At 39.0% G+C, this 14,795-nt stretch overlaps 1 protein-coding gene across 1 annotated transcript in view; it reads right to left on the minus strand.

Annotated features, from left to right (window-relative positions):
* Nucleotides 1-7,284: 7,284 nt before the first annotated feature.
* The window catches only part of b3glcta (beta 3-glucosyltransferase a), a 56,558-nt gene continuing 49,047 nt past the window's right edge, over nucleotides 7,285-14,795 (minus strand). The window contains exons 12-15 of the mRNA XM_010736355.3: nucleotides 11,005-11,104; nucleotides 10,439-10,558; nucleotides 9,490-9,634; nucleotides 7,285-8,323 (exon numbers count right to left, since the gene is read on the minus strand). Of these exons, the coding sequence (XP_010734657.2) occupies nucleotides 8,156-8,323; nucleotides 9,490-9,634; nucleotides 10,439-10,558; nucleotides 11,005-11,104 (533 nt within the window). The 3' untranslated portion in view covers nucleotides 7,285-8,155. The remainder of the gene's footprint in view (nucleotides 8,324-9,489; nucleotides 9,635-10,438; nucleotides 10,559-11,004; nucleotides 11,105-14,795) is intronic.

The raw sequence follows: 14,795 nt of genomic DNA on the forward strand, positions 1-14,795 counted from the left end.
AACATCCTCACAAATGTCAATAAGTAATTACACAACTCTCTTTTTATTCAAAAACAAAGATGAGAAAAGAAAAAAGTTTTATATTTTTATTGCAGATTTTGGTTGGGGCAACAAATATCAAAATATGTTAAAGATGATTATAATCATTATTATAGGTACACTTTCACAAATAGTAAGTCTACAAGAGACCAACTATGTCAGGTTTTCCCATTTTTACCTGTTTTACCTCCTCTGCTGATTTATTTCTGCATATTATAAAACACCACCAGAATGCTGTAAGAGGATTATGAGCTCCTTTGAAATTATTCCAGTTTTATTTTTCACGTCCAACATCAAAGTCAGAAACTTTGATGTTGGAGGATGAAAACGAGCCATCATAATTATGATCCTTAAAGCATAAATAAATGTACTGTTATCACCCATTATTACGCTATTCAGGCACAGATGTTTCAAGGTTTCAAGTTTTTATTGTCAGAACTGCAAATGTACAAGACATACACAGAATTGAAATTACGTTTCTCTCTGTCCAAACGTAAAGATGTAAACATATATATAAAATAAAATAAAATAAAATAGAATAGAATAAATAAATATGAAATAAAAATATAAAATAAAAATAAAGATAAAAATATATACAATATATTTGAGTCTGTAAAGTGGCTGGTGCCTTTTGGGGGGGGGGGGGTCAGCAGTGTCCAGAGTTTGTGGGGGCAGCGGGCGGAGAAGAAAGGGGGGGCAGTACTGGGAGGGAGTTCAGCATCCTGATGGCCTGGTGCATGAAGCTGTCTCTCAGTCTGATGTGACAGTGAGGTCATTAAAGTACACGGGCAGTGCAGTGTCTCTATTCTGTAAATAAATCCCCCTAAATCGGACACACTGGACCTTTAAACGGCCTTGAATGAATCCTCTGTGCCATGAAAACTGGGCTCACAGCTGACTGTGTCACCTTACTAATGATCAAAAACAGCACAACTTTGAGTTTTCAAGTTTGAATAGCAGCCTCCCAGTTTTAAATCCATAAATGTAGGAGTGGTGCAGTATTATTTCCAGACTGGTCCTCGCATATCAGAGACTATAGCTGCGACTTATAGAGCTTGTGCTCCTCTGACTTACCCACACCTCTCAAAATAATTACATTTCATGCAGAGATGAAAGTGAACAGGTGGCCATTTTTCTCTGCTTTCTGTGTCTCAAAGATAAATGAGGGTTAACGTGTGTGGGAGGAATGACTAGTTTCATCACACCATGTTGTGTCATTGCACGGTTACACTACCAATGCAGATGCACACAGAGCTGCTTTTGCACTCCTTATTTTCTGGTTATTGAATAACTATGCTCACCGTCGTTATACTGAAGCTACCATAGCTTTGCACCATTTGAAAACAGACCAGTGTTGAAAAGTATTATTTGAACATTCACTTCCTGAACATAATATGTGTCTCAGTCAAGGACAGAGGCCTTGGAAATGGAGTTGCTCCCTAGGTGTGGAGGAGTGTGGCTTCCCACTGCTCCCAGAAAGTTAGGTTAGGTCAAATTCAGAAGGACAAAATAACCCACAGGCATTAATACAAATTCAGTGAACTCACAAAGCCACATCTTGGCTACACCATATATTAATTGAATTGCAGAGACTTAAATGCACATAAATGTAACAGAGAAACACACGTTCAGTCTTCAGACTACTGTAAAATAAGACTGACTCACTGGGTTATTTTGCTGGGCCGAATCATTTCCCTCTATGACAGTAACACAGAACCCCCCTCCTGTAATCCTGCAGCTGTGTCACACCTCCGGACGTGTAGCTCATACTGTCTCAGGAACTGGAGGTGAAAGCTCACATAATCAAGTGCTCCCACTCCTTTCTCACGTAACAAACTAAGCTTGTTAAAGTTAATACTTTCCCTAAGCCCATGACTATCAACAGAGCTGCTGTCAGCCTCTCTCCCATCCTTCCTTTTTACACTAATGCCTGCAAAAACACAACCCTGCCCAACAACATTATTCATTACATTACAAGTTCAATACATGTCTGATGCTCAGGGCTGTGATGACTATTTCTTTTCAGAAAAAAGCGCCGCTCATCATGTAAAATATGTATAATGTGGATTTTGGATCTGGAGGGCATTTTCTTAAAACTTCAAATGTTTGACAGAATATCTGCATTATAAACTGGAGGCATTACGTCGAAAAGAAGACTGTACAGGCAGAGAAGGTGTACTGAAAGATACCATTGAGTTGCATCATAAAAAAATGAAGGGTCTTGCATCTTTGACTTATTCAAGGGAGTAAAAGTCAGGATATCTCAACCTCTGCAGCTCAGGTTTCGACTGTTCTTTTTGAAATTTTTGTCTTGCAAGTCTCTCAACTTTATCGAAGTACAATACTAAATCACAGGAGTAATCCTTTAAGGTCTAGTGTGTAAGATATGGGGAGCTCTATTTGCAGAACATTACCAGTGGTATACTGCACGGTACATGCAGGCAGTTGTACACCTACTCTTACTACATCTTTCTGTTAGCACTGGGTATACGCACTTCTAAATCCCCACTGATGCTCATTATTCAGTGCATTTGTTTTTCCTAGGATGGTGTTTTCAATTTTCATGAGTGGATGAATGAAGGATTTGGAAACACTTCACTCGAAATGTATAAATATGCTGATATCTCATCCGTCTGTGGGTCAGTATTTATTGCAAAATATGCACCTCTTCTGTGGCCAATGTTACTGTATTTACCGGACTATAAGCCGCAACTTTTTTCCCCACGCTTTGAACCATGCGGCTTATACAAAGATGCAGCTTTTCTATTGATTTTTCTTCAGCTGCCAGGGGGCGCTCTAACAGGAAGTGCAAAAACGAGACAAACAGGGGAAGTCAATGCAAAGACGAACACGCTGGTTTTTATTTAGCACCATTATTGAAGGCAAATTATTTTCACCCCCTCACCACCCTCATCATAGAAAGCACACGTATGATGCAGCTTTTAAGTTAAAGGCCATCAATCGGGCTATCCAGGAAGGAAATAGAGCTGCTGCACGTGAGCTTGGCGTTAATGAATCCATGATGAGACGGGAAGAACTCATTCAATGCCAAAAGACGACAAAGGTTTCAGTGTTCAGGAGGAAGATGAATAAAGCCATCAATTACTTTTCTGTTTGGTTTGATCAGCACTTTTCCTGCCGTGTTCGGAAACAATCAGTTCAGGTGTATAATAAACATTTACGGTACAAAATCTTTCTGCGTATCCGGTAAATATCTCATTTCTCAACCTGGACATCGGCGGCTTATAGTCCGGTGCAGCTTATATTCAGGTGTGCTCTATAGTCTGGAAAATACGGTAATTTTCTAAGGATTATTATTCCCTTACGTGAAGCAGCAGAAGTGAAGTGACGATGCGTAAACACTACAGGCCCATTTTTGTAGACCAAAGACTAAAGACTAAAACTACTACTAGTCTTTTAGCAGCTCAGTTATGCTGCAGTGCCTTTAGCTAAATACTAATGTCAGCATGCCAACATGCTCACAATGACAATGCTACAAAAAAATCCTACACACTGGACCTTTAAGCAGAGGACTACCATTATACTATGTCATGCAGCCATAGATTATTTAAGTTTAGTCTGTACTGCCATCACTAAACCACCAAATGCTGATATAGTGTGCTAGGCCACGAAAATCAACAAATACATTCAGCTCACACAATATGTTGAGATCATGCTGTCCTAGCTCTGTCAATAAAAACTTAATCACGTGAAAAACACACACGCTGTACATATATATCAGTATACCCCCTCCATCAGGCAGATGATACAGTGCCCCATGCTGCAGCCTGAATAGATACAAGGACTCTGTTGTTCCCCTGCCAATAAAACTGATTAACTCAGAATGATAGTCTGGGTCTCCGCTGCACAAACACTGCTTCATATTCCTGTTCTGTCCTTTTATTCCTTTATTTATGGTAACTGGTTTTTGTACAGTAATTGGACATAATTTCTTCCCATGGTATATGTCATTAATTGCAGTTTTCTTTTCTGATATATTGTATTTTTAACCTGCAATGCTGTTTACTATGGTTTCTTAGACTGTTGTTGTGTCCTTGCTGCTGTGACTTCCACGTCTAAGACAAATTTTCCTGCAAGGGCAATAAAGTACGTTTTGATCTAATCTAATCTTCTCTTGGAATAAGCAGCTGGCAGAGGGTAAGTATTCAGAAATATTTTAATCGCTATCAGTAGTCTGACACCATGACAGCACACTATTTATTTTACTATTGAACTAGCTATAAAACCAATCTTGTGTAACTGGTGGTTAAGACCTGCTCGCATTTTGACTTTCAAAACTTGTCCTTGGTATTAACTGCAGCCTGTCCATTTACCAGCACATCTTTAACACCTTTTGTATTATCCACTCTGCTTCTAATTTGACAGAGTTTATTCTGTGGGGCGAAATTTCACAGGCACAATCATATTATCCTTACAGGACACTGTTGAATTATACATATAATTGGAAATAATTAATTCGCCAGCCTTGCCAACATTCATTATCATGATTTTCTTATTCCAAATAGACAAGCAAAGAGATGACTCCAGCTGAAGAACACCTTTTGAATGCATAATGTTTAAAAATCAGTACAACCTTATTTTACTGTATCAGTTTCCCCTGGGAAAAAACAAAACAAGATTTAGACACTTCTAAAGCTTCTGTGTCTGCATCTATATCACACTTACGAGCCATGTTACACACTCGACCGAACAAACACCGCCTGTCTAATTCCTTATCCAATGTATGTGACGGAGAGGTGGGAGTGTAATTGTCAATGGTCTCGCAATAAAGAGACAACATTAAAATGCAATGAGTTATGAATGAATCTGTTTGCACTCCCAACCTGACCCCTTAGCTGAAATTATGTAAAAAAACAAACAAACCACAAACCCTTCACTGCTTTCTGCTTGTTAGTAAAAGATTCAGTTTGGTGCACTGAATATCTGCAAGACTGAATCAAAAAGGAGGAAAATGATTCACAGAAAAACATTTTTTAAAAAGGCTATAAACATCTGTGAGGGCATATATGCCTAGTTTAAACTGTGTTGTTTTGTTTTATGTTTCTTTTATAGTGAAAATACTGTTTCACGATTGTCTCAAAATGTTTTATAGTTTGTTTAAAATGCATCAAACCGGAGAAAAAAGGTGCTATTGCTAAATTCAGAATGCTAAAAATGCTCACAGTTGTATATTTGTTGGAGTAACAGAAAGATATTTCAGACTAAATGGTGGACTGAACAACAGAGCCATGCAGCTAACAGGGCTAAAGGAACCTGGCTTCAGTTCTACCTCACGAGATCTTCTACAGTAACTGGGTCTTATAATTGTTTTGCTTGAAGAGACCTTCATTTATTTTTGTCCCCCTGAATGGACGCAAAACAAATTGGCAACAAGTGAGAAAACCGAGTGATGATAAAATCCTCAGCTAAGCTCACTGTGACAGAGATTTGAGATGGCACTGATGGCAGCTTTTTTTCATCCGCTTCATTTTGAAGGGCCTGCTGATCACAGTGAATCCTCGGAGGAAAACGCACTCATGTTCAAACAGCCCCAAATGAAAATTCAAAGCCCTCCAACTACTCTCTCCAGCCAGAGCTCACCGCGGCTCACACATGCTTTTATTCAAACACAGCTTTATAAATAATCATCTGGCCGTGTGAACCCACATCTCTGGTTACAAAGTTAAAGGCAGACACTGAAATGTGATGAGAATCTGAACCTTCTGTATGGTTCATCTGTAATCTGATTAACTGCTAGAGTAGGAGAAGGAAAAACAGGTTAAATAGGTGCAAAGTGTCACCTCTTTGCTGATCTTCCAAGCTTAAGGCTGGCTCACCCACATTACAAAACATCGTGTTCACAGTTTTCATAGGCTATTCTTTTGATGAACGTTGTTCCAATTGTGAAACTTTAAATACACAGTTTTTATGACATTCAGAAAAGTTCAACAGAGAATGAATTCTCTAGACCGATAAGAGATTTATTTATCCTCTTCTCCAAATTTGGACAAATTTGGATCTTTTTATCATCTGAACAAATAATAAATAAACTATAAAGCCCTAACTGGATGAAATGATGATATCAAAGGGGATAAAAGGCGAAAAAAAGAAAACGGCAACAGTTCACAGAGTAATATAAATGGCTAGAATTAGATAATATAAGCGGTCTGTGATGTTTTTTGAAGCACATGATGCAAAATCCCTCCAGTGACTTAAATGCTCATCAAAGCCAAATTCATAGCTGCATAGCTGATGTTGTAAGTCAGATTTTGTCTGCAGACTGTAGTGTTGTTACCACCAAGGACACTGCAATCTTTTTTTTATGTGAAAGTTGGAATTTCTCTGGAGAGTTTGCAGTTTAAAGTTACACATTTTTTAAAGCACTATTTTTATATCTTCAGGCTAACAAAATATAAATAAAGAATTCAATATATCCACTTTAGAGTTTTAAACCTGGCGGGCGGTGCAGACAGGACATGAAGCTGCATTTCGATCTTTATGTAGGGGAATAAAATCTACGGACAGCAACAACATGAAGTGTGAAAAATTCCAGGCAAGAGATGGAATGTTCTTTCGGGAGAAAACACAGCCATACCTTCCTTTTGGACGAGGATTAAAGAATAAGGTTCAATGCCAGACACAGTCTAACTCCACTGGGATGTTGCTGACATGCTAGAAATATTGGCGGAGCAAGCATGTTGGGCGGACCTACTTTGAATTCGGCAGTGGATTTCCCTCAGTGCAAAGCACTGTCTTACCACCACTCATCACTCCATGTGTGGGTGAGTCCCACCAGGAATTTAACTTGTTTCCTGCAAATAGGTTACAATTCATAGGTGTGTTAGGAGATGTCTATTTGACTTATTGCACTGCTTCAAACGCCTGAGGCTAATAGACTTTCCATGAACTCGAGTCAGCCCAGTGTGCCATTAGGACAGAGTAAATTTAGCACCACAATCGTGACAGAATCTGAGTAGAGGAACATTTTCTGTATTACAGTGTGCATTTCACAGTCGGTGACAGTAATGAGTTTTCCCATATTAAAGTTTTAAATTTTCATAACATCAGTATAATTAATATCAAGCCTTTCATAATTCTCACGTTCTCCAGAGCTTCTGCGACCATTATAAAGGCAGCAGCAGTAGTTTTTTTGAGAATGAGGCATTACAGCTGCAAATTAATTTTTTAAGATGGCAAACAGCCAGGACAAAGGTTTCATTCTTCAACGGAGGCTCAAGGTGTTTGAAAGACTTTTAATAATGGTCGGCAAATCATTAAGTCTGCCAATTAATTATCTGAGACAGTTCATTTTGTAAGAAAATAAAAGTGAAAATGAAAAGGTGGTACTAATGTTGATAAAACCTCATTTCCACCTCATAGCTATCATCATTCTACAGGAAAGTGTTTTTGCGAGGTTGAAATGAGGCTCGGGAAACAGATAGCTTTGTCCAAAAAATGTAACGAGGGGGTTTATGTGACTTTTAAGGTAAAGGTTGTACATTTATCTGCATGAGCAGCAGGTGGACCGTCTTAAAGACTGCGTGCTGGGTATATTCTGGGAGTAATTACAAACCTTCAGCATGCTTTGGAGAGCTTTAATGCTGTCTTTAGTTGCACCATAATGTTCATACTGTAGTTTTAGCCCCAATTAACCTTTAACAATGTCATCATTTACACATTACTCAATCTCATTAATAGGCCTCCAATGAAACAGAAAAGCAAAAAAAATTCTCAAATAATTGTACTTTTATGTCAAAATAGAGCACATTGTACAGCATTAGTGATGCTTCTTGAAAGATACAGTATCTCCCAAAGAGGAAGTTTCTCCTCTGTAAGGTTTAGATTATTCATATGATATAAATATACACACGTTACATCCATATTTCCAAAATGACATTAACCTCAACATGCAAATCAGTCATTAAAACACTCACATATTATGTCACGGACACACGCTCGCATGGTCCCTCTTAATAACAGTTCGACATCAATGATACAAAAACATTTACATCTGAAGGGCAATATTTCAGTACCATGACTCCATAACACACACACAAAAGAAACAGAAACACACTCACTCACACACTCATACAGGCTAGTTGTGTGCTTGAAATTATTATAACTCCGTCTTAGCGCCCTTGTTAAGTCCATCTGAAGTTTTTGTCACCAAGTCATCTCTAAGCCATTTGTTGAAAACAGCAACCGGGTCGATGTTCCAGTGTTTATGGAACGAGATGGGCACCTGGTGAGCTAAGAAGTCTTTGGCGTAGTCCTCTGGGCGTGCCTGAAAGGGAAGATTAAGCACAGTCATTTATATTTGGAAGCAGTCACAAGAGACTGTGTGCAAGTGCTGCAGAGAGCAGGAGTGAAGGCGTGAAAGTGCATGTACAGATATCACACACTGAAAACTTGGCGACTGAAATTATGTTTTTCGAAATTATTCTCAAACATGAGTCACTGTATTATTTTAAAAAAACTTGCATGGAGAAACCTATAAATATATTCATTGCTATACATTAGTTAGATGATAACATTTCGAAATGTCTGAGCATATAATAATAAAATGAACAATACTTCCCCAAAACTACACCAACCTTAAATCATAATTCATGTTGCAGTTACCGATTTCGATTTTTCTGATCAGATACTTCCAACCTCACATGGCTTGAACATGCATGTCCGTTCAAATCCATCATTCAAGGAGATAGGTGCAATACTGTCACTGCGCATTACATTTAACCTTCACACAACCAATTCTGCAACCATCTTGACTTGTATAACAGCAAGTTACACCCATGGGAATCTCTCCAGTCTTTTACGATCCATCCCATATGACGTGAATGTGACATGATGGTGCATTTACATCATGTCAGCAGAATGGGAAGAACAGGAAAACCTCACGTAACTGCCATTTTTTGCAATCATTTTTTTCTCCTGCAGGTCTTTTTGCCAAATGAGACATATCGTGGCTGTCAGAAATTCACAATATCTGAATTAAAAGTACAGAGACTGAATACTAAATGATTTTTCCCCACTCTGCTCCTTGTAATTATGGAATCTAAGACATGACGCAAGGTCTAATCACTCAGAAAAATAGGATCAGTGTGTGTGCAGGGCGTCTAAATATCAGACATAAGCTGGCTGTATTATCGAAGACAGAGCTCTCTGTCTCTGGATGATGAATTTATAAAACTTGTGATGACATTTGACTCTCTTTGCACAATTCATTTATTTAGAGACACCCTGTGTCATACTGCAGAATCTTCCCAATAACTGAACAGAGGCCTAAGAATGTCATTGTCATAAGGCCGGAACATATTTGGTATTTTCTTAAAAATAAATAAATAAAGAAGCTGTTGACTCTTAAAACCTGTATCGGTGTCCCCACAGGTAAAAATACACATATAGAGAGAGGACACAGAGAATGTATTATAAGAGTGTGAACACAACCTGGTGGAAGAGTGGACTGTGTGTGACAGGAAGTCCGAGAGCATTGAGACACATTCCCAGCACCATGTCATCTGGCGCGTCATTGCTGTAGCACTTGCAGCCGCTGTCAAGAAGTCGGACCACAGCCTCCCTGCTGAACACCATGCTGAAGCAACACAGAGAAACACACAAGATGGGTGCATAACACAGCTGATGTAGTTGTGCCAAACTGTAGAAGTTTTTCAGCTATTGTAAGGTTTACTGTGCTTTATTTATCGTGAGAGGGCGACAGAGCAGGGAGTGAAACTGCAAATCAAGCCCGACTGGGAGATGTGGTTTTCTTGTGAATCAGCTGTGCACAACAATGATGTGACATCTCTTTGAGAAAGGGAGGCAATTACACATGAAAAAAAAAAAAAACAGATCTTAAAGATGTCACAGGAATCGCTCATTGCCACTCAAAACAGTTTTTAGGAAATATCACTTTTGAGAAAGCCGGCAGTTGCAGTGTCACAGCAACTGAAGTGTCACACAGCTCACTCACAGCTCAAGATTTATCTATAGTGCAGCTTTCCACCAGCACTGACAGCTGACATATAACTTGTGGTTATTGCCCACTTTACTTGGTTGTATTAAGGATTGTTATTGTTTTTTCTGCTATATGTCTTCCTGCAGTAACCAACAGCATGTATTATGAAGTGCAGAGTGTCACGCATTGACCGCCTGCCTTGTCTTGTTACCTGATGACCGCCTGTTTACTGTATTATGTGGTGATTTGTTGCGTATTTTTTATTGAGTATCAGCCTGCAAACCAAAATGTCCCTCAGGGAGCCACACACTTATAAACTGACTTGAAACGGTTTATCTGTAAATTACAGATTACAAGTTTTCCATTACAGATTTTATAGTCCCCGTGCTGCGCCTGTATCTTTCATCATTATTCCCCGAGCATCTGAGCTGTGAAACTCACCCTCCACCTCCCGTGATGTAGCTGTAGCCGCCTTGGCTCAGGCCGTAGCCATATCTCTCTCCTAGACACACTGGTTCAGAGGGGTTATAACAGCTCAGCAAGTCTTGTAGTCTGGGGAGGCTGCAGAAAGCACAGATCAAACTCATCACACCCTCATCATCATCATCATCACACACACATGCCTGCGCATACACACACACATGAAACTGTCTATTTGGAAGCTGAAATAACTGCTCTCCCCGAGGCACGATTACACATCCAGAGGCTTCCACATGAAGGGGCGACCTGACAGATATAAAGTGAAGCCAGCTGGACGTGAATTTATGGACTGAGCTTTTCAGATGTTCGACAGGATGGTAATATCGCTGGAACTCATTTTTCTCAAAATGACTCCATTCCAAGTGTTTCTCTCCTTCACTGTTCAAACCTTTTCATGGCTGTGAGACAGAATCTATTAAAAAAAGTTATGAATAAATGTCAGTCAAAGTTGAGAGAAAAAAAAAGGGAAGCATGGCATTTAAAAAATGAAACAGTTGAAAAAACATTTACACATCAGGAAAATATACCTGATAAGTGTGTCATCGTCCACAATGATGAGCCACTTGGTGTTTGGGACAGAGCTGCTCAGAAATCTTTGAAGGATTGCGAATGTTTTCCCACAGTGGCCTGCAAATAGAGACATGATATCAATAGTCTGGCCTGTACGACTTGCATCACATATTGACCATGTGCTGCATTCTGGTTTACAAAGATAAATGACCCTGTTACAGGAAGAAAAACACATTTGGCATAAGCAGGTATTTACATGCACACGCACGCCTGCATACAAACAAATGCATCTATAACAGCTCTGCTACAGAAAGATAATATTACGGTCATAAATTATGCTAATGCTGAAGACAACAGGCTGGCCAACAGTCATGAGTAATGACTTAAAGAACAGCAAAATGTTACTGAGGAGAAGACATCATGTAAGGGTCAGGTTGAAGTTGTCACAGCTCCGTTCTGTACAATGAGTGAATGAATTTTTCAGCATGAACGACTGCTGTGAGGATCCAACCTGGACAAAACCTGTAGCTGAAACCTGTCATGAAAATGTACATTAGACTTTTGGATGAACCTTTTCTCGTGCCACAATGTCCGTGTCAGGGTGAACGACTTTGTCACTATGCAACTATGTAAATGGAACACAGTATTTTTTCTTTTCATTACGGCATGAGGCGTACAGATTTGAGAGGTTCAACTCATCTTTTATTTAAGAGAGAGCAATGATCAATGTGGATCAAGGGTGTCAAAGTGCTGCAGGATCTAGTAGCTGAGATAGCAAGGACTAAGAAGCTACATATGATTGCAGAGATGGTTATATACCAGCATGCACAGCAACTGTTGTAGTAGCAGCTTTCATTTTTGAATTTATAACTAATAAGATTTATGAATTACAGTTTAATTCTTTTCGACGAGGCAATAAAAATGAGTCAGACTATTGCGCCTAAACTATAACTCTACTCCTAACAAGGATGCAGCAGTGCATTAGCAGCTTTCATTCATATTTCAGCATTAACTTGACAGTTGTATGTATCATGAGGTAGTAAGGTAAAGTCTGAACAAGTGGTGGCTCTCCATCCTTCTCAAGGACACTTCAAAGACACGCACGGCTGTAGGCGGACACATCATCCACTGCAGCGATCAAACAAACACTCCTTATAATGAAAGGGCAAAAATTATTTTGTTCTTTTGAGCTTTGCGAGGAGAACGAAAGCTGCTGTCTGACATTTCAAAAACAAATAATAAGGTGCGTTTGCCATGATGGGTGAGGAAGATCAAACCGTTACTCTGGCATGTTTGACATGAATGCCAGATGGGACAAAATGTTCTGCCAACTCCTGAAAACAAAAACAGTGATGTGGTGCTACAGAAACAAATACATGTAACCCAAAGAAATATACCCATCAGAATCCAAATATCTGTACGCCATCAGGCCTCCAAGCTGAGACATGGAAATCCCTGGTGGCAAGCATCACAAAGAATACGGAGGCCCTACTGTTTTATTTATAAGGCACCCAAGGTGTTTTTTTGTTAGTATCTGAATATAGAATAAGTAAGGACACCTTGAACTGCTGACAGGAATAAAATCTAAAAACGCACTTTTAGAGGCAGGTCTCAAGACAAGCCTGGTAATCTTATTTCTAGTTGCAGAAGGCTTCCCACATCCATGTCTCATGCGGTGTCTATCATTAAAATGTCACTGCTATATAATGCTACAGAAAGGACCTCTTTGGCCTGTAAGGGACTCCTGTCACGAGGCTTTTGGTCTCTGACGTACACTGAATTCATTCAACGACTGTGAAAATTTTGAGCCTTTACTTGATAGTTCCTATGCCATTTCCCCATTTCATGGCCTTGCATCACCCTTCTCCCTCACATCTAAAACTTTTAACCTCAGACTGTTGAGTTTATTTTTTCCCATTTTCATATATATACTCTAAGGCCTGTTTTCACCAAGCTTAATATTTCTTTGTGAAGGAAGCATGATAGCCCACATAGTTTTAAGTGAGATCAAAGCTTGTTTCTTGAGGCAATCAAGTAAATTGACTTCAATTGTCTGAGCATCTATGTATCTTGCCATCTATTCAATCTACATATTTCATTACAAAGAGGGTCATAACGGCTGCTTTATGAGTAATTCACTAGCTTAAAATTTAGAGTGTTAAATACTGTATTCTACAAACACGGTGTACATTAGTTATACTTGGCTCTTACGGAAGTTGAATTAATGACGGTGAAAGGTGAAAAAATAAAGAATAATGAAGGTGACTGAAGAGTGCTCACATATTGATGCCTGTCGACTGTTGATGAACTCCAAGGCCGCTCCCCTCCCTGCAGTCATTAGCATAGACCTTGAGGTCTTTGAAAAGGAGTAGGTTAACAAAAGGACAAAAATGGTGCGCGTCTCGACTTCAACTCCAAGTCTTTAAGTCAGATAAATGATTCATCCACTGAGGAGCTGCTTGACCTCAATTATATATCATTTCAGCGCATGCTTATCAGATTAATGCACTTACATGCTGCTTTACAATATGTAAAATATGTATATAAGATACAAGATACAGATTTTCTGTTGCTATGGCATTGTTTAATCAAATTAATCAATTAAAATTCTCCCTTTTTCAAGAACTCTGAATCAATTAACTTTATATAATATATATATATATATATATATATATATATATATATATATATAAATAAAAGAATCTACTGTATGCAAGTGGAATTATGAGTGCTCTGTTTGACTGACACAATGCATAGTTACTAAACTGAGAGTAGCTTCAGTATTTGGCCGCTCACCAAGCCAGAGAAAATCCCCCTGCCTTGATGATGGACTGTGGATTGCTGCCAAACGTCCAACACTCAGTTATTGTCTCCCGAAAGTAAAAATACTGGCATGCAGTGGAAGGCAAAATTAAAGGGAAGGAGACACTTTGTCCTGGATGATGTATGAGAAATGCTTATCCAAAACTGGCTTCAAATACTAATATAATATATTGGTTGAGAGGAGCAGGCCCGTGGCTTTTTCTGGAGTAAGACATCAGACTCACAATCGAGTCACAGCAGCTCTCTGTACCCTGAGTTAGGGAACACGCAGAGTTATGCAAATGAGCATGTTTAAAAAGCCAAAAAACTTCCACTTGAATTTTTTTTTTTCTGTTGTGGCATAACCAGCTGCCTGCCTGTCAGCTTGGCAGTATGCAAACGATGGATGGGAGCACACATCATCTCTTTCCCTGACCCTAATATCTGTCACGTCATGACAAACATCATTTGGAAATCTGGAATATTAATGTCGCTCTGCTTTGTAGAAACGGCTGAACAGACAACCATTTAGACTATCCTCAGGTTAAAATAGGTTCACTGCACAAAACAGCACTACAGCTGGAACAAGCAATGAATCAATTGATATTTGAAGCAACATTCACTATTTCCATTTTGCAAAATGTGAGGATTTGATGGATTTCTCCGCTTTATATCATAGTAAACTTAATATCTTTGGCACTGTTGAAGAACAAGCAATTTGAACAGTTCTCTTTGGGCTGTGGGAAAACTATAACAGACACATTTTTATTATTTTCTGACGTGTCATACCAAATGATGAATCAGTTAAGTGAGAAAATGCTGATTTATCGATCATCGTTAGTTGCAGCACCATTACCTGATTTAATTACCATGCAATCTACTTGGAGAGCTCCAATAAACCTTGTGAAGGTTATAACGTGTCATTTTCTGAACATAAGCACTGAATATAATAAAATTAGCCATACATACAGCTGTGACAGTCATGTGTGTAGGTAGACTGGACATT

This window comes from Larimichthys crocea, chromosome VII (genome assembly GCF_000972845.2).
Source record: "Larimichthys crocea isolate SSNF chromosome VII, L_crocea_2.0, whole genome shotgun sequence".
In the NCBI taxonomy this organism is placed as follows: Eukaryota; Metazoa; Chordata; class Actinopteri; family Sciaenidae; genus Larimichthys; species Larimichthys crocea.